The sequence below is a fragment of the Sylvia atricapilla genome, chromosome 24 (assembly GCF_009819655.1).
Source record: "Sylvia atricapilla isolate bSylAtr1 chromosome 24, bSylAtr1.pri, whole genome shotgun sequence".
Lineage (NCBI taxonomy): Eukaryota > Metazoa > Chordata > Aves > Passeriformes > Sylviidae > Sylvia > Sylvia atricapilla.
Genome location: NC_089163.1, coordinates 3,704,769 through 3,729,988, shown reverse-complemented (window position 1 = coordinate 3,729,988; position 25,220 = coordinate 3,704,769). Strand labels below are relative to the sequence as shown.

General features: G+C 50.5%; 1 protein-coding gene across 4 annotated transcripts in view; it reads left to right on the top strand.

Moving 5' to 3' along the window:
* EPHA10 (EPH receptor A10) overlaps positions 1–24,402 on the top strand; it is a 28,184-nt gene extending 3,782 nt beyond the window's left edge. Inside the window, exons 4-17 of one of the 4 annotated variants that reach the window (XM_066335008.1) lie at positions 6,732–6,887; positions 8,326–8,667; positions 14,320–14,444; positions 16,661–16,823; positions 17,882–17,990; positions 18,086–18,141; positions 18,889–19,014; positions 20,780–20,965; positions 21,648–21,709; positions 21,797–22,000; positions 22,513–22,662; positions 22,811–23,013; positions 23,098–23,262; positions 24,288–24,402. In XM_066335008.1, coding sequence (XP_066191105.1) covers positions 6,732–6,887; positions 8,326–8,667; positions 14,320–14,444; positions 16,661–16,823; positions 17,882–17,990; positions 18,086–18,141; positions 18,889–19,014; positions 20,780–20,965; positions 21,648–21,709; positions 21,797–22,000; positions 22,513–22,662; positions 22,811–23,013; positions 23,098–23,262; positions 24,288–24,402 — 2,162 coding nt within the window. Of the gene's footprint in view, positions 1–6,731; positions 6,888–8,325; positions 8,668–14,319; positions 14,445–16,660; positions 16,830–17,881; positions 17,991–18,085; positions 18,146–18,888; positions 19,015–20,779; positions 20,966–21,647; positions 21,710–21,796; positions 22,001–22,512; positions 22,663–22,810; positions 23,014–23,097; positions 23,263–24,287 lie in introns of all 4 variants that reach the window. The other 3 variants (XM_066335010.1, XM_066335009.1, XM_066335011.1) reach the window with 3 other exon arrangements.
* The last annotated feature ends 818 nt before the right edge of the window (positions 24,403–25,220 follow it).

Below are 25,220 nucleotides of genomic sequence, written 5' to 3'. Positions count from 1 at the left end.
GAGAAGCTCTGAATGCCACCCCCAGGCAGCTTACTGCCAGCTGGGACCTGGGGAAGGGAATGTGCTCTTCCCAACTCCTCTGCCACAGCTCCTCAGACACGAGCAGGTGTCTCTGTTGAGAGAGAGCAACGTCCTCTCTCATTCCCAGCCTGTGCCTTAGGGAAAGCTGGGGCAATTGAGGAGGCACACCTAGAAAATACATGGTTTCCTACTCCAGTGGCTTCAGTAAAACACATCTGAGAAAACCCTTTGCTACCCATGCCTGGTGTCCAGATGACACCTTGGGATGTCTCCCTTTTCACCTCAAAGGCAGATTGAGAGGAAAGCAGCTAAGGAAGTCCCAGGCAGGCAGAGTTCCCCCTCACTGGAGGCAGGAGGTGCAGGAGGAGAGTGAGCTTTTCCCGTGGAACAAGATGTGCCCTTCAGGGGCACCTCCAGCCTTTTCACTGTGCTGATGGTGCCGCCTTCCTCCAGGGGGTGGGATGCCCTTCCCAGTGCTCTGGGCAGTGGCTTCTCCTTAAGAAGACCTTATTAAAGCTATCAAATTGAAATCTCAGTGCTGTTGATTGCTTCAGTAGCTGCATGGCAGCTTGCCATGCTTTCCACATCTGTTTGGAGTGGGGATTTACATAGTGAGTCCCAGAAGGCTTTTGCTAATGTTTCAGGTTTCTCTGTGTTGAGTTTAAATAATTCATATTCTCTGAGGAAAAATATTTGAAGTAATTTAATGGACATAATTAAGTTTCTCTCCCCTCTCACAGAAAGCAGGTCATTAGTCATTCTCTGTGGAGCAGCGTCTGATGTCTGGTCAAATATCAGAAAATAGTTTTTAAGGGTTGAAAGTTTTGGATTTGTTTGCAGCCCTGCATTAGCATAGTGCTAAGTGCACAGCTTTAAAAGATTTCTGATGAAAGCAGCCAGGGCTGTGGAAATTCTTCAGTGAGGACAAAAGCCCTTGAGCTGGAGGCAGGTGGATGCTTTGGGAGTTTGGGGCTGTTAAACCAGCCAGGTGATGGCACAACACACCCCTGTGATCCTGTGGTGGTGGCTTTGGAGGGCTCAGAAGGTGTGAATCCCACAAAACTTCTTGGCCACAGTCTCTGCTGCAGCTCCTGTGGGTCTGAGAGGTCTGGGTGGTGGACTGGGGGTGGTGGGGGTGACTCTGCTGCTGCTGGTGCCTGTGGGGTGGCTTGGGGGCCAGGGTGGCACTTGAGGGTGGTGGTGGCAGCAGGACTGTGGTGCTGGCCACAGTGGAGGAGGAACTGGTGAAGGTGTTTAAACTTGGTGGCAGAGCTGGTGTCCCTGTAACCCTGATTTAACTGCTGAAAGCGTCCTGTACAGAGAGAAGGTTTGTGTCCTCACTCTGAAATTAGCAGAGATGAAAAAAAGGGCCAATGGGATTTATGACTCTGCTAATTCTGGCTGCAGGAAAGCTGAGCCTTTCCATGTCCATCCTCCTGTCCTGCACCACTGTTCCAGAGGCACTCCTGACAGGTTTGCACGTTTCTGATGAATTGTTCTGGCATTCAGTGGAGTGCAGCTGTCTCTGGGGTGGGACTGCACAACTTTAGTGTCTGTTTAACATCCACTCACGAAGAAGAGGAGAGTTTGTCACTGAAAATGTGCTCAGACTTCTTGTCTCGTCTGATGTATCTCTGTAGCCAGATGCTGCTCTGTGCTTTCTCTGCCCATAAAACCCATTCCCAGAGGAGGCACGGTGGGCAAATGGGCAGTCCTGAGCTCTGTGGATGATTCCTTGCCCATCCCTGTTTTGTTTTCACTTGGTTTCTCAGCTCTGATGTCTTTTTGCCATTAGTTTTGTCAGGCATGAGCTGTAGCCCCTCTGTGCTGTTTGTTTTGTGGTGTGTAGCAGTAGCTTTTGTGTAAATGAAGCCATGATGTGGGGGATCTGCCTCACATTTTCATTCAAAGTTGTCTCCTTCTGCTTCCATCTTTTCTATCCAATCCCTAGTAATATCTGCAAGGAGAATTTCAACAAAGCCCAAGGTTAATATTTACCAGGCAGATTTGCTACAAATGAGACAACTTAAACCAGACATTGAATTAATATCATGGAGGCCAGCGACCAAAAATAGCTCCCAGCCACTCTTCTTTGACAGAAACGTAAATTTGTGCTCTGGCAAAGTTTCCTCCTCAATTCATTTTCCCTCCACTTGTGACAGCACTGGCAGGAGCCAGCTCTGCACTGCTGCTGTGTCCCATGCTCTGCTCCCCCTCACCTGGAGCCCTGCTGCCTCTGGTTACTGATGGTCTAATTAGTGGCCATGCCCCTTTTCTACATGTTCCAATAGTTCCTAGTGCCTTGTCAGGATTTTTAAATTTAAAGAGATGAGTGTTGCTGCTTTTGTGGGAAGGAAAACCTTGCACAGGAGGTGGTTTCAGTGACAGCCTTGTCCACGGGTGCTGTTTGAAGTGGGGAATAACAGAAATTCCCCCTCTTTGTCTGCGTCACTGGCTGGGGTTTTGAGCAGCATGTTAAATTCAACCTGCTATGGACAAGACACAAGGAAGATTTATTGTGTATCTCTTAGGGAGAAAGCAAACATTTTAGGGTGGGAGTGGGATGTGGGGTAAAGTAAGATGCTCCTCTGTCCATTGGATGTGTCCCACCACAGCATTGTGTCACTGCAGTGTCCTTAGGTGGAAAAGAAATAGTTCAATTGAAAGTTGGAGAAATTTAAAATAATAAATTTTGAAATTTTATCATTTACTGCAAAGGCACCTCCTGAAGCCCGACGTCCTGCTTTTCTGTTTAAATACAAAAAAGATGGATCCAAATGTACAGCACTTGGAGCTTTTGATTTGTTTCATCTTTTATACATTAGCTTACAAACCTGTAAGTGCTCCTGGAGTGTATTTTATCTGCTGACTGATGCTGGAGGATTATGCATACGTTTATTTTTCCTCCTGGGGCCCTGTAAGCTGCACAAAGCACCAGGTTTTGCTTTCTTCATGGATGCAGCCACGGGCATCCCACAGTCAGGCCCTGTGCTTGTGCTTGAGGAAATTCCACAGGAATTCTGGAGCTGGGCACATTTCAGGGGGCTGTGGGGTGGGATCAGCTGCTGCCCAGCGTGCTGTGTCCTGTTCTGGGATCTCAGTTCAGGATGGACACTGAGTGCTGTGTCCAGCTCTGGGATCTCAGTTCAGGATGGACACTGAGATGTTTGAGCCCATCCAGAGGAGGCCACGAGGCTGGTAAAGGGCTGGGAACACAAACCCTGTGAGGAATCTGAGGGAGCTGGGGGTGTTTATCCTGGAGAAATGGAGACTCAGAGGTGACTTTATCACTCCACAAGCTCCTGAAAGGTGGCTGTGCTCAGCTGGGGCTGGGCTCTTTCTCCAGCAGCACTGACACAACGAGAGGACACAGCCTCAGGCTGGGCCAAGGGAAATACAGGTTGGGTATCAGGGAAAAGGATTTTACAGAAAGGGTGATAAAGGACTGGAATGGTCTGCCCGGGGAGGAGGTGGAGTCCCCATCCCTGGGGGTGTTTAAAGCAGACTGGATGTGGCACTGGGGCCAGGGGTTAGTTGAGGTGTTGGGGCTGGGTTGGACTCGATGATCTTGATGATCTCTTCCAACCTCCACATTCTGTGATTCTGTGATTCTCTGTTTCTGTAGCATGTTTTACACAGAACACCCCTGTAAAACCAGCTCTCTTTCCAGTCTCTCTGGGGTGATGACCAAAGGCTTGGAGGTATTCATCATTTGGGATTGCACTGCTGCTTCACAGTGTGTCTGAAATAATTATGGGATGGAAGTCGTGACAGATTCAGACACAAATCGCTCCGTGACATTTAATTTCAGAGCAAACCACTCTGACAATTACCAGCATCACAAGTTGTTTGCAGATTCCTGTGAGGTTAAGGTCATGGATATCTGGCTGCTGGATGAACGTGGCGCATGGGCTGTTGAAATACAGATGGGGACGTGTCTTGCCCACAGCTGAGGGGGTTTGTGTGGGCTGAAGTGCTCAGCAGAGTGCTGCAGAGGCTGGTCAGCCAGTCCTTCACTGGGAAATTTTGGGTGGATCCATTAGGGAGCTGAGAGAGACAACAGTGGATTGCACTTGGCTCAGCGGATGTGCCTGCTTCAGTGTGTCCTTGAGGAACATTCTGGCATAAATAGCAACGAGGTTCTGTCAGTCCTGGCTGGATTCATCAAATGCACTCTGTTAGATATTTCAGGACTGTCCTTCTTCTGGACTAAATCACTAAATTTAATTTCAGCTGTTAAGGGCTCGTTGTTGGGGATGCACAAAGATCTTGCCCTTGGACACAGGTTTTCGTTTTAGTACTCCACAAGTTATTTAACAAGGACAAAAATTACGGAGTAGCATTGTCTGGAGGTGTTGGAATTGCTGGCAACGTGTTGGACCACAGGCTGTTTGTTGAAAACCAGTGATTAAAAACCTCCAAACTGTGTGGAAAGCAAGGTGCTTTTGCATTCTCTGGGGTGGTGCAGCCCAAAGTTCCCATCCTGGCAGACATGGAACCGAGGTGAGAGGAGCTGAGCCTGACTCAGTGCTTGCACTGATCTCTGCTCGTGCTGACTTTGTCCCTCTCACAGTGGCACAGAGATTGGACACGATTGTCCCTCCTCTGTGCCTGCAGTATTGATCACAGCTGGTGTGGTGAGACAGGCTGAGATCTCAAACTCGGCTGGGAGGGAGCAGGAGCCTCTCTGCTACCCGAGGACGTTTGTCAGCAAGGCTCTTTGGCCACCTCAGTACAGCACTGAACTCTGTCCTGTCAGTGATTTACACAAGGTGCCCTGTGGGGTTTGGGCACTGCCTGGCAGTGTCTGTCCCTCCCTGGGGCTGCTGCCTCCTCCTTCCCACTGCCCTGGCCTCAGGCACTTGGCCTCTGAAGCACTGATGAAATGTTTGGAACGTGATAAACAGTGACCTGCTCGGCTTGGTGATGGGATTAAGATAGATGGAGTATGGCTGTGCCAGCCTGGCCCTGTGAGGGGTCAGCAGGAGCAAGAGCTCTTGCAAAAGATGCATTGTGAACAGCTTGGATGACAGTGGTGAGATTGCAGGTTGGAGTGTCGCTTGGGGAGGGCTGGATGCAAATCCAAGAGCTGGAGGGGGCCAGTGCTCCCAGTCTGCCCTTTGCTGGGAGGGATTGTCAGGTTCCTGGGGTGCCTCAACCTGTGCTGCTGTCCTGGTTCTCACTGTGGTACCCCCAGTGCTGCTGCCTGTTTCCCCAGCTGTGGCTTTCCTAAGGAGCATTTTAAAAATTAACACACATTAAAGCAGACGAACTTTGTCAAATACAATTCCATGACCAAAACTGGAAAGGAATTGATTTTGGAAGACAACCGAGTTGTAGTGTTAATTATAAATGCCTGTATAGGCATTTTGTGTGAGGCTGCAGCAGTTATTAATTCATGCTGGCACACAGGGCAATGCTGCTGGTAGGACTTCACTGGGAAGGGAAATCAAAAGCTGTCCTGTGCCACTGGAGTAGAAAACCATGCATTTTCTGGGTGTGCATCCTCAATTGCCCCTGCTTTCCCTATGGCACAGGCTGGGAATGAGAGAGGACAGTGTTCTCTCCTGTGGCCAGCAGTGGTGGAGCTGGAGAGAGGCAATTGATCCTTCTGACCCATCTGGCTGCTTCTCTCTGGCTCTGGGACAATGAATTATTGAATTTTATTGTTTAACAATTGAGTTGTGGTAGCACCAGAGGGCCAGGAACAGGATAGAAAGCAGTGTACAAAAAAAGAGAATTTCGTGCTATAAATTGATGACCTGATCTCCTGAGAGCTGTCACATACCCACTGCAGAAATAAGCACTGTGAAATGACAGGGACACCTAAACCAGCTGGAGACCAAGAAAAACACTCGTAGGATGAGGTGGAAGAGGGTGGGAGTTTATCTGAAAAAAGAAACAGAGACACACATATGATGCATCACATGTGCTGGATTCTTTTGTTCTTCCCAAAGGCAAGTTTTGGGCAACCAAGGAAAAAAAATAGCAAGTAAAGCCCATGGCTCCTCATGGGACACGCTCACATGGGGTTGTGGTGCCTGCTCCTGTGACATGCAAACTGGGGCATTTGGTGCCATTATTAATGAGAGGCACGTCTGTAAACTTCCTTCTGGCTGTTAGAACACAGGGTGGACTAGTCTGAAAGACACTTCTAATTGGAAATGTTCAGTTCCCTAGGATGAGCTGTCAGATTTGTGTGACAGGCACATCTGAGGGGTGGGGGCTCTGGGTTTAGTGCTCGGATCCCATCATGTTTGTAAACAGGATTGATTTTCCTGTCCTGTCTCATGCAGTGATATTTCTGCCCTGTGTGATGGTCAGTGCTGCCTAACTAAAGGAAAAAGCAAACTCTGTCTCCATTCTATGAATACACTACTGGTTTTGATTTGGTTTCTCAAATCTAAAGAGGCAACTGGAAGTTTCAGTCAAATTTTAACATTTGCTGGTTTTTTCCTGGTTTATCCAGCACCCTACATAGGGAATGACATTTTCTATTTAAGTCAGTGCAGAGCTAAAGAGCCCAAATGCCTCTTCTGGGTAAACCAAGGGACATCTCTCTCGGTGCCAGGATCATGCAGGGGCTCAGGGAAAGCAGCTTAGAGGGTGGTGTGTGCTGGCCAGTGGCAGCAGAGGAGGTCCCAGGAAACAGGGAAATGCAGTCATCAGGCGTGTCCCACTCTCCCCTTAACACCCTCTCTCTCTTTCAGCTTGCCTCCCGGGGTTTTACAAGCTCTCCCTCCGTCTCCCTCTGTGTTCTCCATGCCCTGAACACAGCTTCACACACGAGGAAGCCTCCACGTTCTGTTTGTGCCAGACGAATTACTCCAGGTCTCCTTCAGACCCTCCATCTGCCTCCTGCACACGTGAGTTTGGCTGGAAGGGCTGCTCCCTGGATGTCCCTTTGTCTGTCCTGCAGCACGGAGGCAGGACTCCCCCTGTGCCTGCTCTGTGTGCTCACCCCGAGGGGATGCTGCAGTGGGGATGGAGGGGCTGGCCCTACAGCCCAGATGAGCAGGCTGATGTGACAGATGTGCAGTCAGGCTCACAGACTCCCTGGTAAAACTGGGGCACAGTCATTTAGTCACTGTAGTTCACAGGTTTTTAATTAAATGGCCTCTAGTTAATTGGGCTGGACTCCAGCTGCTCTGGTGATGGATGCTGTCCAGCTGCCAGCACAGTGATGAGGAGCCCTCTGTCTCTGCTGAGCAAGGCTGGGCACTGCCTGACCAGGAATGGGCTCCTGGGCCCCAGTGTGCTCAGGGAAGTGCAGGGTCCAGCCAGGTGCTTCTCCTGCACACTGTGAGCTGTGCCTTGTGGTACACACACATCCCTCCAGCTGGGATCCTCTGTCCCACATCCCACCATGCTGCAGGCACCAGGACCTCTATGTCCCCTGTTCAGGACTGTGCTCTTGTGCTCTGTCCCCATTTCCCATCCTGCTCTTCCCAGAGGACCTTTAGGTTTGTCCCAACACCTGTTCCACCTTGGGTTATGCCCTTTTCTGACCTAGAGAGGGGCAACTGAGAGGCGTTTTAAAAACTTTTACTCTATTTTTAGTCTCATGTGAACAGGTGTTATAATTCACACCGTCACAATCAGAAGCCAAACTATTTCTTAATTACAATACATTATACGCATTTCTTGGCTTGTCAGCTTTTGCCACACAATGCTATAAATGCCTTAAAGCAAATTATCTAAAATTACCCCTCGTGGGTCCTACTACAGTACATCTTTCATAGTTTTATTCTTCCAGAGTATCTAGTCTTATTTGCAAGCACATCCTTTTAAACTTCCTTCTAGTTTCATCTCTCTCTTAATGACATTTGTCTTATTCCATGGCATTTCTAAGCTGGCATTTCTCAGTCAGCATTTCTTACCTCGAAGTTTGCATACAGGTGCAAACAGATGTGAACCTTCAGTCAGAATCAGAATCAGAATCAGAATCAGAATCAGAATCAGAATGATTAGGTTGGAAGATCATCAAGGATCATCTAGGATCATCCAGTCCAACCCAACCCTAACCTCAACTAAACCATGGTGTTGAGTGCCACATCCAGTCTTTTATTGAACACATCCAGAGATGGTGAATCCACCACCTCCCCAGGCAGACCATTCCAATACTTTATCCCCTTTCCTGTAAAAATCTTTTTCCTGATATCCAGCCCTATATTTCCCTTGGCGCAGCTCGAGACCGCATCCTCTCATTCTGCCTGTCGCTGCCTGAAGAAAGAGGCCAGCCTGTCAGGCTTTGAGAAAACAAACCCATCTCTCCCAGTGTCACAGACGCTCTTTTCCTTCCAGGCCCGCCCTCTGCCCCGAGGAACCTGGTGTACAGCCTGCGCCAGTCGTCCCTGGTGCTGGAGTGGAGTGCCCCGGCCGACGCGGGCGGCCGCAGTGACCTGACCTACAGCCTGTGGTGTGGCCGGTGCCCGGCGGCGCCGCGGGGCCGCTGCGAGCAGTGCGGCAGTGGGGTGGGCTTCGTGCCCCAGCAAACGGGGCTGGTGGGCCGCACGGTCACCCTGGTGAACCTGCTGCCCCACGCCAACTACACCATCAGAGTGGCCGCCCTCAACGGCGTCTCGGCCGTCAGCCCGCTGGCCGGACAGCAGTACGCCGAGGTCAACGTGTCCACCGGCCACGCAGGTAAGGGAACGGCCTGTGTTGGTGAGCAAGAAAGAGATTTAGTACCTAGTTCGTGGTCCAGTGGTATTGTTTTTTGTTGTCTTGGTTTGGAAAGATAGGTGTCTGCCAGGGAAAGCTGGAGCTTCCCTTGGAATGGAGAATGTAAATCCTCTCCCTCTGAATTATTGTAATTTTGTGATTAGGGGGTGTTCAGGCAAAGATATGGGAATGGGAATAATAATTCTTTACTACGCATAGCAAGAATACAAATGTAGCATTTGCTTGTAAAATGTAATATTTGCTTGTAAAGCAAGCAAACAAACAAACAAAAATCCTAGAAACCCTGACAGAGTCAGAAATACAACCTGACACTGTTGGTCAGGGTGTTGGAAGCAGTCCAAATAAATCCCCCTGGAGTGTGTAGCTCTGTTGGAGTAGATGAGGTCAGATGTGGTTTTGCTGGAGCAGAGATGATCCTGGAGAAGGGCCCAGTGGTGCTGAGCTGGGTCTGGTTCCCTCTGGGAATCCAGTGCCAACAGCCTGTGCTGGGCTTCTGAATGCCAGGGCTGATCCAGGGGGGAATGCTGGGCTCCTCCCCCTGGGTGGAGCCTGTCCCAGTGGGCTGCTGGGATTGTCTGAGCCCTGCAGTGAGCCTGGCTGGCCCATGAACAGCAGATATCCCTGCAGGGAGGGTGGGTTCTGGAAGAGATAAAGAACACTGCCCTAGCTGGTTTGAAAGCTGGTACATTAACAGAAGGCACTGCCCCCTCTGCCAGGAGCTAAAAGAAAAAAAAACACCTCTTTGGCTGATTTCAACAGATTGGGAATAGAATACATGCCTTTGGTTATATATTGCAAGCCCAAACATTTGCAAAGTTAGTTAAATTCTAGTTATAACAAAAATAGTGTAGCCTTGCTAGAAATTCCTAGATAGGACAGCTAGAGCTGTGTGCGTAGAATTTGTGTAAGAAATTACAAAAATTAGCACACGTCAATTTTAGCTAAGGATAGGTCTGACACTTTTGTAGAAAGTTCATGTTTCAGCCTGATCGGTTAAAATTAGAATAACTGGCATGGTATGAATGGGCAGGGCTTGGGGCTTTGCCCCCAGTGCAGTTGCTGGTGCTGCACTGCCTGGTTTGTCCTGGTTTGTCCTGGTTTGTCCTGGTTTGTCCTGGTTTGTCCTGGCAGTGCCCCTTTTCTGCTTTCTTTGGGTGATTACTTGTTCCTCTTGTGTGGACAGAGGTGAAGACTGCACTTGAGAAGGTGTCCACTGACACATGAATGTTTTTAATTTTCCTTTACCCTAAGGGAAGGGTGTTGAGTGATGTCTGTTTGCTATAATTGCAGCCTTTGCACATCCCGTGGGTTGACAGTTCCTGTAGAAACAGGGGGTTGCACAAGCTGACAATTAGGGCAAGTACTAATGATAGCTTTAGCTTGACTTTTGGAAATGTGAAACGTCTGCACAAGTGCTTGTGTGTTTCGGTGAAAAAAAGCATGACTCAGTTTTGCTTGTTCAAAAACGTTTGGTAAAGTGTTTGAAACAACTGCTGCCAGTTTATCTGCTCTGGCATTTCTTTCTGTCGGAAATCTTGGAAGTGAGGAATGAGCTCTAATGTGAGAAACAAAATATTGGTTTGTCCTGGTGGCACAGACGTGGTGCTTAGGTGTGGCAGAGGGGAAGATGAGAACTGGCCCATGGTGCTCTCAGAGGGCTCCAGTTGGTGCCACTGGGAGGCAAGGAGAGAGCGTGGTGACAGCCTGGGCTGTGAAGGGACAAGTCTGCTCTGTGGTCTGGCTGCAGTCTGTGATCAGGGTGCAGTCTGAATTTACAAATCATAAAAAAAACCCCTTTGATGAAGCAACATTTTCAGCCCATTCATCAAAAAAGCCTCCTTAAAACAGATAATTCAAATGCTGGCTATCCTTCAGAAACAAATTGATTTCCTCTCTCTATCCTGAGCTAGTCTGTGACACAATTCTTACTGTAATTGTCCTCTTCCATTTTCAGTTTGGCATTTCTGTTCCCTCAGCTAAGGGGAAGTGAGTGCCCATGCCTTATGGACAGGTCCCTGACCAGGGGGGTTGTCTGAGGAGTGTCCCCTCAAGCTGTTGTCTGTGCTAGAGGACAGTCAGGTCCCTCCTCAGCTGTTGTCTGTGCCAAAGGACAATCAGGTCCCTCCTCTGCTGTTGGCTGTGCTGAAGGACAGTCTGCTCTGGCTTGTCGTGTCCTTGTCTGTTCCTCTGCGGTCACATTATTAATTTGCATGAAAACCCTTTCCCAAGCCACAGTTAATGGAGACAGATGATCCTCAGGTACCTCTTGGCAGGAATCGGCCAACAATTTCATCTGAGGAGATTAAACTTTGATCTTGTTATAAATAATTTTGCCACCGCTTGATCAAATGTTTTTTTGTGCACGTCGTTGCTTTCTCTTCCCTCATGCCATAATCCCCGTGGCTCCTTTGGGGGATGCTGTGCTGCAGACTGCTCCTCAGCAGAGGTGTCATTCCTCATTAGGATCTTTGCTGCTCAAGGATGGATTCAGGTCTGGGGAGATCTTCTGTCTCCTGAGCTCAGGCCAGGGGCACAGAGAACAGGCTGGGGTGTGCTGAGCTCAGAGAGGTCTGAGAACAAGCCATTCCTCCAGTCCGGTGCGGGCAGAGGGACCTTGCCTGGGCCCCCAGCTCTGAGCTGGGCACAGGAGCCCAAGTGTGGCCAGGTGAGTGCCTCATTCCCTTCGGGAGCAAAGCAGCAAGTCGGTGATGCCAGCCCATGCTGCTAAGAACAGCTTTTCCTCCTGGGGAAGGGAGAAATCTCAGCCCCTTACTCAACACCGTGTACTCCTGAGGGAACTGAAATGCACATAGAGAATGTGGATAATTAATCCTGTAATCTGTTCAAAATCAATGCCTCTTGTTGAGCTGTCAAGTCTCCAGATGCAGATGGTGGCTGGGAATTACTCTGAGGCTCAGAAGTTTCTTGGAGCAGTGACAGTTTTTATTGCTGAAGGTGTCCCCTCCTGGGCAGTGCCAGGCTGGGGCTGCCCTGTCAGCAGACACCAGTGCCCTGGTTCCTCTTGCCTTTGCACTGTTGGCAAGGGGTGACAGTGCTGGTTAACCCATTCCTGACAGCAAGGAAGGGGAGAAGGTGATGTCCTGGGGAGTGGGTGCCCAACTGAGTTTGTCTGTAAGACCCCACTGCGAGGAGGGGACCCTGCGTGGGCACAACACAGAGCCACAGCTGGCAGGGACAGTGTGGGGAGCTGCTCCCCACAGCACATCGTTTCTTGGAGCCCTGAATCTGCAGCCTCTTGTCACTGGAGCCCAGCACAGAAGTGCTGTTTGGGGCCAGAGGTCAGGAGGAAGGAGGCTCCCGGGATGTGTGGGCAGTGGGGACTGTCACACTGCGGTCTGGGAAGTCCTTTGCAGCAGCAGGGGAGCTCTGACTGCTGATAAGCAGGTTCAGAGGAAAAATTAAACCACAAACAAGACCCTATTCAGCTGTCAGATCCTGCTCCTCTAATCCAGCTCCGTGCTGTCCTTCCCCTCCAGCACTCACCGGAGGGAATTGTCCATCGTTCCTCGTAATTGCAGCCAAAAGATGAGATGCAATTTAGTCTGCAGGTGGCAAAATTAATACTGTGTTTTTTCTAATCTGTCCCCAGCATGGGACTAAATAAAAGTGTTTGAGGAGTGAGAGGAACTGTTCACCTGCAGGAGTGGAGCTGCATTAGCCATGTAAATGTGCACTCCAGGCCTGTGTCATTTGTATTCCCAGCAGGAATACAAGGCTCCTGCCTTAAAGAGCTTTTAAATCTGCTGCTGATTAATAATGCAGCCAGTGCCAGAATGCATCCTCCTTCTTGAGGCTGGAGAAGGGGTTTGAGCTGGATTTGGTCCTCCAAAGTAGATTTGCCTGTGCATGTCCAGGGCTGATTCACTCACCATGGGGCAGTGGGGCTGCTGGATGAGCCAGCTCTAGGACAAATGTCTGAGCTCCTGGGCTCTTTGGCTGCCTGCTGGCTGGTGAGGTGACCTCTCTGCTTTGGATGGAGATCTCTGAGGCAGGAGCTGCCTGGGTGGTGCCCAGGGCATGTCCTGGGTTCGGGGTTTGTAAGTGATGAGGGAGGGCAGAGCTGGCTCTGTCTGGCACAAGCAGGGCAGGGTGAACTGGTGTTTGGTGTCCCTCACTGAGTGCAGGGAGCTGTTCTGGGAAGGGACACGGTGCCACATGTAGTTTTATGCCTGTTTTGCTGTTACATTGCTTAATCAAGAGGAGAAAGCCCACGTACAGGGGAATGGAGTTTATAAAATCAGGCAGAGTGGTGAATAATTTAATGTTTGCTTTTTCAAATAGAGGCAATGATAGGAGAGCTTAAAATATTGATGGGAAACACATTTTTTTTTTCACAGTGTGAAATGCTTTATAGCCTGTGTGATTTTCTTTAATGTTTTTTAAACATGTTTGAGGCTGGCACCTGCTTTTCTGTCATGTACCATGGGCTCTGCTCTAAAGCACATCCGTGAGCGAGTAGGATTTTTCCTGATGACTTTGTTAACAGTCAGGACCACATGTTCAGCTCTCTCCAGTCCATTTCCTGGATTCAGAGATGCAGGAGGGCAGCTGTGTGATATTTTATTGATGGGGATCATACAGCACAGCGAGGAGCACTTAGCTTATCTCCCAGGAGCAGGACCCAAGGCAAGTGTTGGGGGATAATGTTTGACTCTGTCTCACACCGTGGGCTGGGTCACAGCAGAGGGAGCTGCACAAGAGCCCCTTTAACTCCTCTCACACTCTCATAGGAAGCCAGAGGGACTTGGAATCAAGGACCAAATCACCATGAATAAAACATCACGAGGGCTTTTTATTTCAGCAAAGATTAATGAGCTAAGTAATAAATACAAAATTTCACAGATACTTAAGTTTACTTTCCAGGGACTTGTTCCTCTCCACAGGAGTCTTGGTGGGACAGAGATGGGTCCAGTGAATGTCCTGATTTGATGGGAAGTAGGACAAGCTGGGAACAATCAACATCCCCATGCAGCTTTTGCTGTGTCTGAGGGCTGTGAGCTGTTGCCTGCATAGGCTGGAGACCTGTTTGGAGCCAAAGCTGGTTAAAATGGGGATATTGGCAAGTGCATCTTGCAGTGGATGAACTAAATGGATGCATGCATGGCAAGGAGGGAGTTTGTGTTGACCAGAAACACTCAGCCAGCTCCTGAGGCACAGCCTGCTCTCAGAGTGGGGCTCATACACCCAGCAGTCCAGTTACATGGCGTAGATCTGGTGTGAGGTGCTTCAGGAGGCTTTGGTATGTCCCACCAGCCCTCCTGAATCAAAGATTGTGTTTTGCCTTTCCCAGACCTCCTCAGCAGGGGTTCAGAGCCCAGGGCCTGAGCCCATCCTCAGACTCCTCAGCAGCACTAAGGGTGGAGGTGACCTTGGCATTTTGGCCAGTTTTCCATTGGAGTGTTCCAGGCTGCCCATGGATCACAGAGCTGCTGTGTTTTACCACTGGCTTCTCCCACTTGGAGCAATTCCAGCCCTGATTCAAGGAGAGGGAACTGCTGTCTGCAGAAGTCACTCTCTGCAGCTGTTTGAGAGGAAGGTTTTAGTGAAGCAGCTCCTCAGTCACTGCTCATTTCCTCCTGTCTGCATTTGCAGTGCCAGCTCCCATCACCGACATCCGCACAGACAGAGTGGAGCAGAAGAGTGTGTCCCTGTCCTGGCAGGAGCCAGGGTTCCTCTCTGCCAATGGCACCGAGTACGAGGTCAAGTACTTTGAGAAGGTAAGTTCTGGGCCCTGCCTGGGCTCTGCCTGTGCCCTGTGCCCTTCCCTTGCTGCCCTCAGGAGCACAGTGCCAGGTGCTGTGTGCTCCCAGTCACTTGTGCTGTGGGCCTCAGGGATTTCAGCCTGATGGCAGCTGCTGATTTTTCCCCAAGGAAAAAAAAATTCTCAAGAAAGCTTTTTGTCAAAACAATCTTGGCAAACAACTCTCCTCTCTCAAAACAATCTTTGTCCAGCTGGTGTTTTGCTGTTTCTCTGGTTTAACCAATGGTATTAGAAAGGTGTTTTTCCTATTCACCAACCACCTTATGTCTGTATGGGAACACCTTATAAAAGGTAGTAAGAATTTAGACAATAAAGCCTTCTTTTCTATGCCCTTTGCCTTCTGAACTATTTGGAATCTTTCATGTCCTACGGTGACATGTGGACTCCCTGGAGCCCCTTGGGACAATTCCCAGGGTCTTGCTTTGGAAGGACAGACCACAGACCCTTCCCTGGGCTGAAAGAGAGAACCTTCCCCACGGTGCTTTGCACACTGTGATCCACCCCAGTTTGCTTCCCCCATAGGTCCCTATTTGTAGTGGTTTCTCTTTTCCCTGTTGGTGGTGGCACCCTGGGTGGCCCCATTTTCCCTATGGGTCTCTGACCTTTGCCCTGGCCCTTGTACTGCCCCTGTGCCCTCAAACCATTGGCCCCTGACCCCAAACTTAACCCCATGCACGGCACATGGCCAGGTCTCTGTTCCTGATTTCCCTTTGGCACCTGGAATAAACCTCACTGGAACTGATCTCATAAAAAAGCCTCTTCTTGCCTCTCTCTGCTGAGCTAGCCGTGGTGTGTGTGATGTGTGGACCTGGCTGCTTTGCCTGGACCCTCCCCAAGAGGCTTCTCCACTGCAGACTGGGAAATAGGCAGCAGCTCCAGCACCTAGAGTCACCCATCCACCGTGTGACTCCAGCTAGGCAGGGACTGAGACACCCCAGTGGGTTCCCACATCCTGGAGGAGATGCTCTCTGTTTTCCCAGCCTGCTCTCTAGGGGAGTGTTGGACCTCGTGGTCTGCTTTAGGACTGACAGCTACAAACCTCTGACTGTGGTGAGCTGTCCCTTCTGCACGGGAGGGGACCCAGCAAATATTTTCATGGCAATTTCTTGATTTTAAAAATTGCTGCTATTGTTTGACAGGTGTGATAGGGTGGGAATTTTAGGAGAAACACCAGTGGGAAGAGCAGGGGGAAGGCTCTAAATCAAAATAAATGCAGTTTATGACACAGTTCTGCAAATTACCTTATCTGCTTGTGCTCAGGCTCGTTATGGAGCTGCTGGCATGTCAGGCACACTGTGCAGGTGACATGTCAGCTTTCTGTATTTAGAAACAAGGCACCGTGAAGCTGATTCATATTAATGTGATTTTCAGCATCTGATAGATTTGAGAGGAGGGATCTGTGGGGGAGGGCAAATGCTGGAGCCCGAGACGTTAATTCCTGTGCAAATGGGCTGCAGCAACATGACACTTGGGGTATGAAATGAGGAACCTTCCTCCTTGGGTAGAGCATTTCAATTCAGTTTATCAGTTATTCACTGAAACGAGGCTCTTGATGCTGCCATGAATATCAACTTAGTTCTTAAGCTTTGCTTTTAAAGCTTTTGTTTTTTTTCCTGGGAAGATTCAAAGGGGAAAATGTATCAAATGGAAACACATTTGGTAGTGATGTGAGCAGTGCAGTGAGTGGCTGCTGCTCATGCCTGTGCCACATTTTGGGGTTGGGATAGTGCCTGTGTCACACTGTGGGGTTGGGACACTGCTTGAACTGGTCTGTGGGGCTGGGCTGCCCCTTGGAGCTCCAGTTTTCCCAAATCCACACAGATTTGCCCCAGTACCCCGTGGCTGCAGCAGGGGAGCAGGAAGGGGCTGGCTGGGGCCACAGCTGAGCCTGGCACAGGGGGAAGTTGCTGTGTGGGGTGGCACAGCTGCTCCCCACCACCCCAACTTCTGCCTTCATGTCTTCACAGCATCACCCAGCTCCATCTGCCATTTCCTGTGACCTCCCCATATGATTTCTGTTCATGAGACATCCAGTGAATGTATTTCACATTCACAAAGAACGTGTTTCTTTTGGAGGCTGGCTCTTTGGACAGGCTCTCCTGACTGTGCCACGCCGGCTCCGTGGCTCAGCTGTCAGGCCAGCTCCATCTCAGGTTTCTCATTATTTCCCAGGATCAGAGAGATCAAAGTTACTCGACTGTGAAAACCACATCAACGGCCGTGACGGTCAATAACCTGAAGCCTGGTACCCTCTACATTTTCCAAATCAGAACATCTTCCTCTCCAGACTACGGGAACTACAACCCTGGCATTGAAGTGGAGACACTGGCAGAGTGTAAGTGCAGCAGGGCTCATGTCCCTGGGGATGTTGTGCTCACACCTCGTGCCCCAGCTGCTCCTGGTGTCGTGGAGCAGCACCCGACCCTCTGGTTCTGCTTCTCCAGGTCTAAGGGAGAGACTCACTCTGTCCCACTGCTGTCCAGGGATTTGCTTCTTCTTGTATTTTCCCATTAGGTTTTGATGAGGTTGGTCTCACTGCCCTGTCCTGTCTCTTCTCACTAAAGGGTCAATGAGGGCAGTTGCTCTCTGGCTCCTTTCTCACGAGGAGGCTGGGGCAGTCTCTGCTCTTTGGCTGAGATTGCCCAAAAACCTGCCTAGCTCGTGATTGCTCCCTGCCTCATGCTGCTGTCCTGGCTCAGGAGGCACTTGGCTTGTCTCCTCCTTGGCTGGCTCAGGGCAGCCAGCATCAGTGTTATGTGCTGAGACTTCTCCTTTTAAATTCCCATTCATAACTGTGGTCCAAAATCATCTTCTTTCACTGAAAGAGGGCTGGAGGGACGCTGGGCTTCGGCACAATCCCCCACGCTGGCTGGAAGTGCAAGGCTGAGCTGCCTGGCTCAGAACAGCTCCCACAGATTGTGTTTAACAGGGCTTTAAATTGCCTTCATTTGCCACACAGAAGACATTTCAGAATTAATTGAAGCCAATAAAAATTTTATAGAGAATGTAGCTATCTAATACCCCTGTTTGCAAAAGCAGGAGGAAAAGGGATTAGTGTGATGAAAGAAAACTATTTGTAAGGCCATAAATTTTGATGTGTTCCTCTGATAAACAGGATTCTTCCTCAGCTCTGATTAACAAAACCGGGAGCTGTTGAAGCAGGGGTGGGTTGTTCTGTCTGTTCAGGCTGCCAGCATGTTGGACTGCTCCCACCAGCTCGGGCTTTTAAAGCTGGACCAGAATTGTTGTGAGGACAGTGATAAGCAGCCGGTGGCTGCTCCCACAGCACTCCTGGAGGACACAGGCTGGCTGTGGGAGCAGTGACCAAAGGCAGCTCCTCTCCTCAAACCTGCCCCAGAGCATGCTGACGACCAGCTCTGCTTCCCTCTGCAGTGACAGTGGCCTCCAGTGAGCAGAACCCTGTCCTCATCATCGCCGTGGTGGCCATCGTGGGGCTGACGGCGCTGGTGTCCGTGGTGGTCGGCGTGATGGTCTGGAGGAGGTCAGCAGGGCCAGGCGTGCTCCAGGGGGGTCTGAGCTGGCCTAAGGGGCTGCAGCCCCTTCATTCCCTTGTGTGCATCTTCACTCTCTTTGCAGGCAGTGTGGGTACAGCAAAGCCAGCCAGGACGGGGATGAGGAGCTGTACTTCCACTGTGAGTGGTGCCCGGCTGTCACAGTGTCACTGTGGGATCCCTCTATTTATCATTGCTGACAACCCACCAAAGCAGCCCTGAGCCCTCACTTTTGAAGTGTTGTCATCCTGTGTTATCCCAGAGCAGGGGATGGCTCTCTGAGGACCGTGGGCATGACAGCTCCGTGTGCCAGTGTCTGTCCTTGCTGTGGTGGGTCACTGCGTGCCAGAGGAAATGGGGATTCTTGCAGCTTACAGGGGCTGTATGAATTATTCTGTCAGCTTCTCATGAACATGAGCAAACAGCCTTGTTTTCTGGGGCTACTCTGGATTATTGAGCAGCAATAATTTTACAGACAAGTGTTGTCAGAGGGAATTCAGTTGTCGGGGCTGATGAGTTTATTTGATTCCTGGCACATGCCCACGGAGTGCACACATGGTTTTCTGTTCCCCAAAGCACCTCTGAAGTAGAAGAGCCTGCCTTGACCATTTCATTTGGCTTTGGAGGGTGGGAGCTTCACTGGAGGAAAGGGGCTGCTCTCCTGTACCCAGGGGTTGTGGCAGTGGAGCAGAGCAGTTGGATTCACTTAACCCTAAAAAAAAGTCTTAAAAACCTTAGAACTGAGTCTTTTGCTGTGCTTTTACAAAGGTGGCACGTTGGTTCTGCCCTCAGAGCAGGAGATGGATAAGCTGGGGTAGTGTTTCCCAGGATGGGTGGGTGGAAGTTCAGCCAAGCCCCTCTCACGTGCCCTTTCTGCCTTTCCTGCAGTTAAAATACCCACCAGGAGGACATACATTGACCCCAACACCTGCGAAGATCCCATGCAGGCTGTGCACCTCTTTGCCAAGGAACTGGATAATGCCAGCATCAAAATTGAGAGGATTATCAGGACAGGCAAGTTCCATGGGGTGGGAGCCTGTGGGCCACCTGTGGTGGCCTTATATCAACTATTTTGTGCTGTGTTTATTGATTAGCTTAAGTAGATGCTTGTAAGCTTTTAGCATCAGCCTGTTGGCTAAAAAAAAAAAACAACTTTGAAAAGGCCTTGTAACAAAGAGAACTTTTGTTTCTGTTGTTATGACGTGAGTTTTACCATCTTTTATGTCTCTGCCTTCACTGAGGCTGATAATGAAATAAAAAACTTGTGGAAAGCCTCTCAGTGACCCATTATTAGTGATTAGATCCTGCAGTGGCTGTGCCCATGTGCTGCCCTTTCCCTGGGCCGTGGCATTGCTCCAGTCCTGGGGGTACCTGCCTGCAGCTGAGGATGGGAGCAGGGCTGGTGAGGATTTTATCCAGGAGCTTTGTTCCACATTCCTGGTGTTTTTCTGAGCCGTTGAGCCCGGCCAAGTGAATGCCACGAGGACCAGAAAGCATCAGCAATTATCTGCATCTGGGCACTTTGACAGCAGCATGAAAACTATTTATAAATACGTGAACCTAATGATTTATCGATTTTCATCAACTTCACTGCCTAAAACTTAAAAGCAAATTAAAATCACCTGACTGGACCCTAGAGCCTTCATGGCTACTGTGTGCCAGAACGTGGGAAATGTGATCATTCTTTGTCATTTCTTTCCCTAAAGATAAATTCAGCTGTAGCAGCAGCAGAGGTGGAGGAAGGGAGGAGAGAAGGGCTTTGCCTGCAGCTGAAGGACAGTGTTGGAGGGGAGAGGACACTGAGGAGGGGATGAGGTTGCCTCTGAATTGGAGTGTGGAGCAGCTCAGAGGAGCCCCATGTACCTTTCCTGAGCAATCTGGTGCTTGAAAAATCAAGAAATAAATTAGTAAGGAAGACATTTAAATCTAAGGAATTTGAGAGTGTGTTTGTCTCACTGCTGACTTAACAAGAACCTGATTTTCAAATCAATAAAGCTGTTCATAGCTACATGCTTTTTGCTGTAAAGCCAATATTGGTTTTTCATGTTGGGAATTCCGTAGCTCCTGTTGTGGAGCGTGTGGCTGTGCAGTGGGATGTTCTTCAGGAACCCTCCAGCCCTGCTGCATCCAGCTCTGTGGGGAGCAGAGCAGGAGGCAGAGCTAGCCAGGCCTGGAGCATGACCTCAGTGACAGGGGGTTAATCCTCCTCTCATGGGATAAAACACAATATGGACTGAGCAGAGTGTGGAGAGAACAGCTGAGAGGCTCTGGGGATGGCTGAGGGTCAGTGGCCCTGCAGAGCAGTGGCGTGATGCTCAGGATGGCCTGGTGGGAGTGGCAGCAGTCCTGTTTAACCCATTTCTCTGTAGGCATAGGGTAAAAAGCTAGCCTGTCATTTCTTCTAAGTGCAGCTAACAAGAAATTTGTAAATTCCCATATGAAGCTGTTTAGAGAACGAGAAGTTCCTTTAACACAACAATCTATTCCGAGGGTGAAAAATAAGTGCACCTGTAACAACAAAAGGATTTGTCCCATGAGAATCAGTAAAGAAAACATATGAACAATCCAAGAATAGATAGATTTGATGGACATGTAAAACACCTTTTACCAACCAACAGAACCACTACCAAGAAAGCCATTAACCAATAATTAGAAGTTGCCCTCGAGGTTCGTAAAAACTGTACAAAAGACGGCGGCGTGCGGCCGTAATGAACAGAACGTCGCCTTACTTCTTGTGTCACGACCCTCCCAACACCAGCAACGTTTCTCTGCTGTGCAGGAGAGTTTGGGGAGATGTGCAGGGGGTGCCTGAAGCTGCCCAGCAAACGGGAGCTGCCCGTGGCCATCCAGACTCTGCGGGCCGGCTGCTCCGAGAAGCAGCAGCGCTCCTTCCTGGCCGAGGCGTGCACCATGGGCCAGTTTGACCACTCCAACGTCATCCGCCTCGAGGGGGTCATCACCAGAGGTATGTGGGTTCCCAGGAGGGCAGGAATGGCCTTAATGCCGTGTTGGAGGGGTGATGTGGGGCTAGGTAACTCTCCAGGTGCAGTTGGCTGCCTGTAGGGCAGCTGTGCCCACGTGCGTAAGCTGGGTCTGCGTTCTGGTGATTAATAAAAGGCTTCCAGCTGGATTAATAAATGCAGGTAGTGGGGGCTGGCTTAGCAGCCAAGTACGTGTGCTCTTGATAAAAGTAAATTGAGGTTCTGTCAGTAAAACAGATGAGGCTGACTGCTCCAGCTCTCTCCCATGAGCACGTGTGCAGCTATGGATGCGATGGTTAAACGGATATTTGTGTAAATCCAAAGAAACCAGAGCATGTGAGCTGATTCTAACTAGGCTTTTGTATTAGGAAAGGAAGTATTCTGGCTGAGCTGGTTGCTTTTGCTTTCACTGGGCTGTGCTGTCCTTTGTGATGTGCTTCAGAGTCCTGATGAAAGGAACTTCTGATACTGGAATCCATTCCTAGCTGGGGATGACAGGGATGCCATGGACTCAGTGCTCATTACAACCTGGCTGAGATAACGTCCTTAATCTCCCCCAAAAGCCAGGCAGTGCAGGGGTTGGCACCTGGATTTTTAACCCCTGCAGGGTTTGAACTGCCTGAGTGATGGTGACACTCACACCGTGCTGCTTGTCTGTCTGTGCAGGGAGCACCATGATGATAGTGATGGAGTACATGGGGAACGGGCTGCTGGACTCCTTTCTCAGGGTGAGTACTGGGGTGCCTGCCCTGCTGGGGCTCTCCTGGCCATGTTCCCAAGGCTGACCTTTGGCTTTTCCTGCTCTGCTTCCACAGAAACACGAGGGGCAGTTCACAGGCACCCAGCTCATCTGCATGCTGCAGGGCATTGCCTCTGGCATGGCTTACTTGGCAGAGATGGGCTATGTGCACAAAAGCCTGGCTGCCCACAAGGTCCTGGTGAGCAGCAGCCTGGCATGCAAGATCACGGGGTTCAGAAGGCCACAGGAGGACAAGATGGAAACCATCTTCTCCACCATGGTGAGCTGCATTTCCACATTCTGTTGTCAACACTTTTCCGAGGCTCCCATTTCCTTCTTCAGGTATGAACAGGGACTCTGCACCCTGATCTTCTTTCTCAGGGAGAAATCCAATGTGTTTGGTGAGGGAACTGCATGGCAGTGGCCTGGCACTGTGCCTGCTCCGGCCACAATCCCACTGCACAAATCAGGGCAGAGGGACTTGTGTTTGTACAGCTGAGAGGTGGTGTTCGTTAAATATTAATGCACAAAACGCCATCAGCTCTTCCTGGGGACATTCTCCTCTCCCATTAATATTTCAAGACTCACACTCTCGTGCAGCATACAGCTGCAGTGACATTTTAAACTAACTGAGGAAACAGTTTCCTCTTAGTCCTAAACGTGCTCACGGCACACGGGTTTGCTCGGTGCCCACCCTGTGATGCCAGGTGAGCAGTGAATTGCCTGGGAATTGCCAGCACTGGCCACATCCTGCTGGGCGAGTAAATCCCTCCTGCCCTTGTGCCTGTGCAGCGTGGGAAGAGCCTGGTGCTGTGGTCAGCCCCCGAGGCCGTGCAGTATCAGCACTTCAGCCCTGCCAGCGACGTGTGGAGCTTCGGGATCGTCATGTGGGAAGTGATGTCCTACGGAGAGAGACCCTACTGGGACATGTCCCACCAGGACGTGAGTGCCCCTGCGGCTGCACCCTGCATGAGGACGGTGCGGCCATTGCCGGTGGAGCTGCTGCTGGCTGTGGGGAGGGAGGCTCGCCCCAGGGGTTAGCCTTGGGTTTGCATGGCAGCCCCTGGCCCCAGCCCCTCGTGTGCTGCAGGTGATGAAGGCTGTGGAGGATGGGTTCCGCCTGCCCGCCCCAGCCAACTGCCAGCCCCCCCTGCACCAGCTGATGCTCAACTGCTGGCAGAAGGACCGCAGCCAGAGGCCCAAGTTCTCGCAGATCCACACCGCCCTCAGCAAGCTGGTGCAGAGCCTGGAGCCCCCAAAGTGCTCCACGTGTCCCAGCTCTACGTGCCCCAGGTGATCACCCTCTTGCCACATCTGCCTGTCCCCCCTCTGCTGTGCTGTGCCCCACTCCCTCTTCACCACCCTCTCCGTTGGCAGGTCCCATGGCACGTCCATCCCGCTCTCCAAGAGAACCTTCTCGGCCTTCCCATCCTTCAGCTCCGTGGGTGAGTGGCTGGAGGCTATAGACATGGGCAGGTACAAGGACAACTTCACTGCTGCGGGCTACTGCTGCCTGGAGTCGGTGGCCAGGATGACAGCCCAGTAAGTGACCCCTTCTCCCAGCTCTAACTTTGTGTGGTGGGTGCAGTGAGAGCAACGTTTCCTGCCCCTGCCAGGGAGCAGAGCCAAATCCAATGTCATTTACTGATAATCAGAAATGGTTATTTGTAATTTTTGTCACTTGATAATCCGTAATGATGATGTGATTTTACTGATCTGCTGTGCTGCAGCACAGGGTGGTGGGGTCAGAGCTGTCCCATGCCTGGGCATGGTGCAGGCTCCTGTTAGCCTGGAATGCCTGGTCACTCAGGCAGTGATTGACCTCAGCATTGCTTTGGCTGGGACAAAAGGTTGGGTATTTCTTACTTGTGCTGATAATCAGTAATGATAATTTGTAATTTCTATAGTTTGATAATCAGTGATTTACTGATAATCTGCTGTGCTGCAGCACAGGGTGGTGGGGTCAGAGCTGTCCCATGCTTGGGCGTGCTGCAGGCTCCTGTTAGCCTGGAATGCCTGGTCAGGGTCAACATTGCTTTGGCTGGGACAAAAGGTTGGGGGTTTCTTACTTGTGCTGATAATCAGTAATGATAATTTGTAAGTTCTGTAATTTGATAATCAGTAATGATGATGTGATTTTACTGATCTGCTGTGCTGCAGCACAGGGTGGTGGGGTCAGAGCTGTCCCATGCCTGGGCGTGCTGCAGGCTCCTGTTAGCCTGGAATGCCTGGTCAGGGTCAGCATTGCTTTGGCTGGGACAAAAGGTTGGGTATTTCTTACTTGTGCTGATAATCAGTAATGATAATTTGTAATTTCTATAGTTTGATAATCAGTGATTTACTGATAATCTGTTGTGCTGCAGCACAGGGTGGTGGGGTCAGAGCTGTCCCATACCTGGGCGTGCTGCAGGCTCCTGTTAGCCCAGAATGCCTGGTCAGGGTCAGCATTGCTTTGTTTGGGACAAAAGTTGGGGGTTTCTTACCTGTGCATGTCTGCAGTCGGTGTTGGGGCAGGCAATGCTCAGGGCTGGTTTGTCCTGGCTCATTTTGCGGGGCTCCTTTTGCAGAGACATCCTCCGGCTGGGCATCACTGCGGCAGAGCACCAGAAGACGCTGCTGGGCGGGATCCAGGCGCTGCGGGCTCAGGTGATCCGGATGCACGGCCGGGGCGTGCAGGTGTGAGCCCGTGTCCCGCGCAGGTACCGAGCCCCAGGGCACGGCGCTGCCGGGGAGGAGGGGCTGCCCGCCCCCAGCTGCCCCACCTGGAGCTCTCAGGTGGGCTGTGGGAGTGGCTGGGTGCCGCCGCACACGTGGCAAGAGAGCAGGGCTTCTGTCCCCTGCGCTGGGGCAGCCCGGGGTGCCCGGGATGGTGCGGCGTGCCTGGGGGGACGTGGCTCTCCCCAGCAGCGTTTTGTAAGATGAGTCAAAGTGTATTGATGCCATTTCATGTGGTAGTTGAGTTCACAGGGGTGGGATGGACCTTTTTTTTTTTTTTTTTTTTTTGCACTGTCTTAATCCAGAGGCAACACTTCTGTATCCTGCTGGTGAATCCATGGGTACTTTTATACAACCTGACAGATCGCAGCAACCCCCACAAGGAGTTTTTATTGCTTTTATATTTAGAGAGCAGCTCTCACTCAATGCCCAGCTCCTGGAAGGTGACTTTCCCCATCTGTGCTGAAGGAAACTCTTTCCCAGTTGCATCCCTTCTGCTCCATGAGCCACTTCTCTGAGTTTTGACACCTCAGTTGGTGAATAAAACTCAGTGTTCTCCAATAAAGCACAGAGGCAATGGTGCTGGGCACACCCACACTTGGTTTTGTGGGCACCAACAAAACCTGCCTCCCATAGCTGCAGCCTGATCCCTGAGAAGACATAAACAGCATCTTAATAATCCAACTTTCCTTGAAGTTAGTTAATTAATTGGGTATTTGCAGCTCTGCGCTGAGTTTTTTAAGGCTTTATTGTGATCTGTAAGTATCACAAGTAAATTATTAATG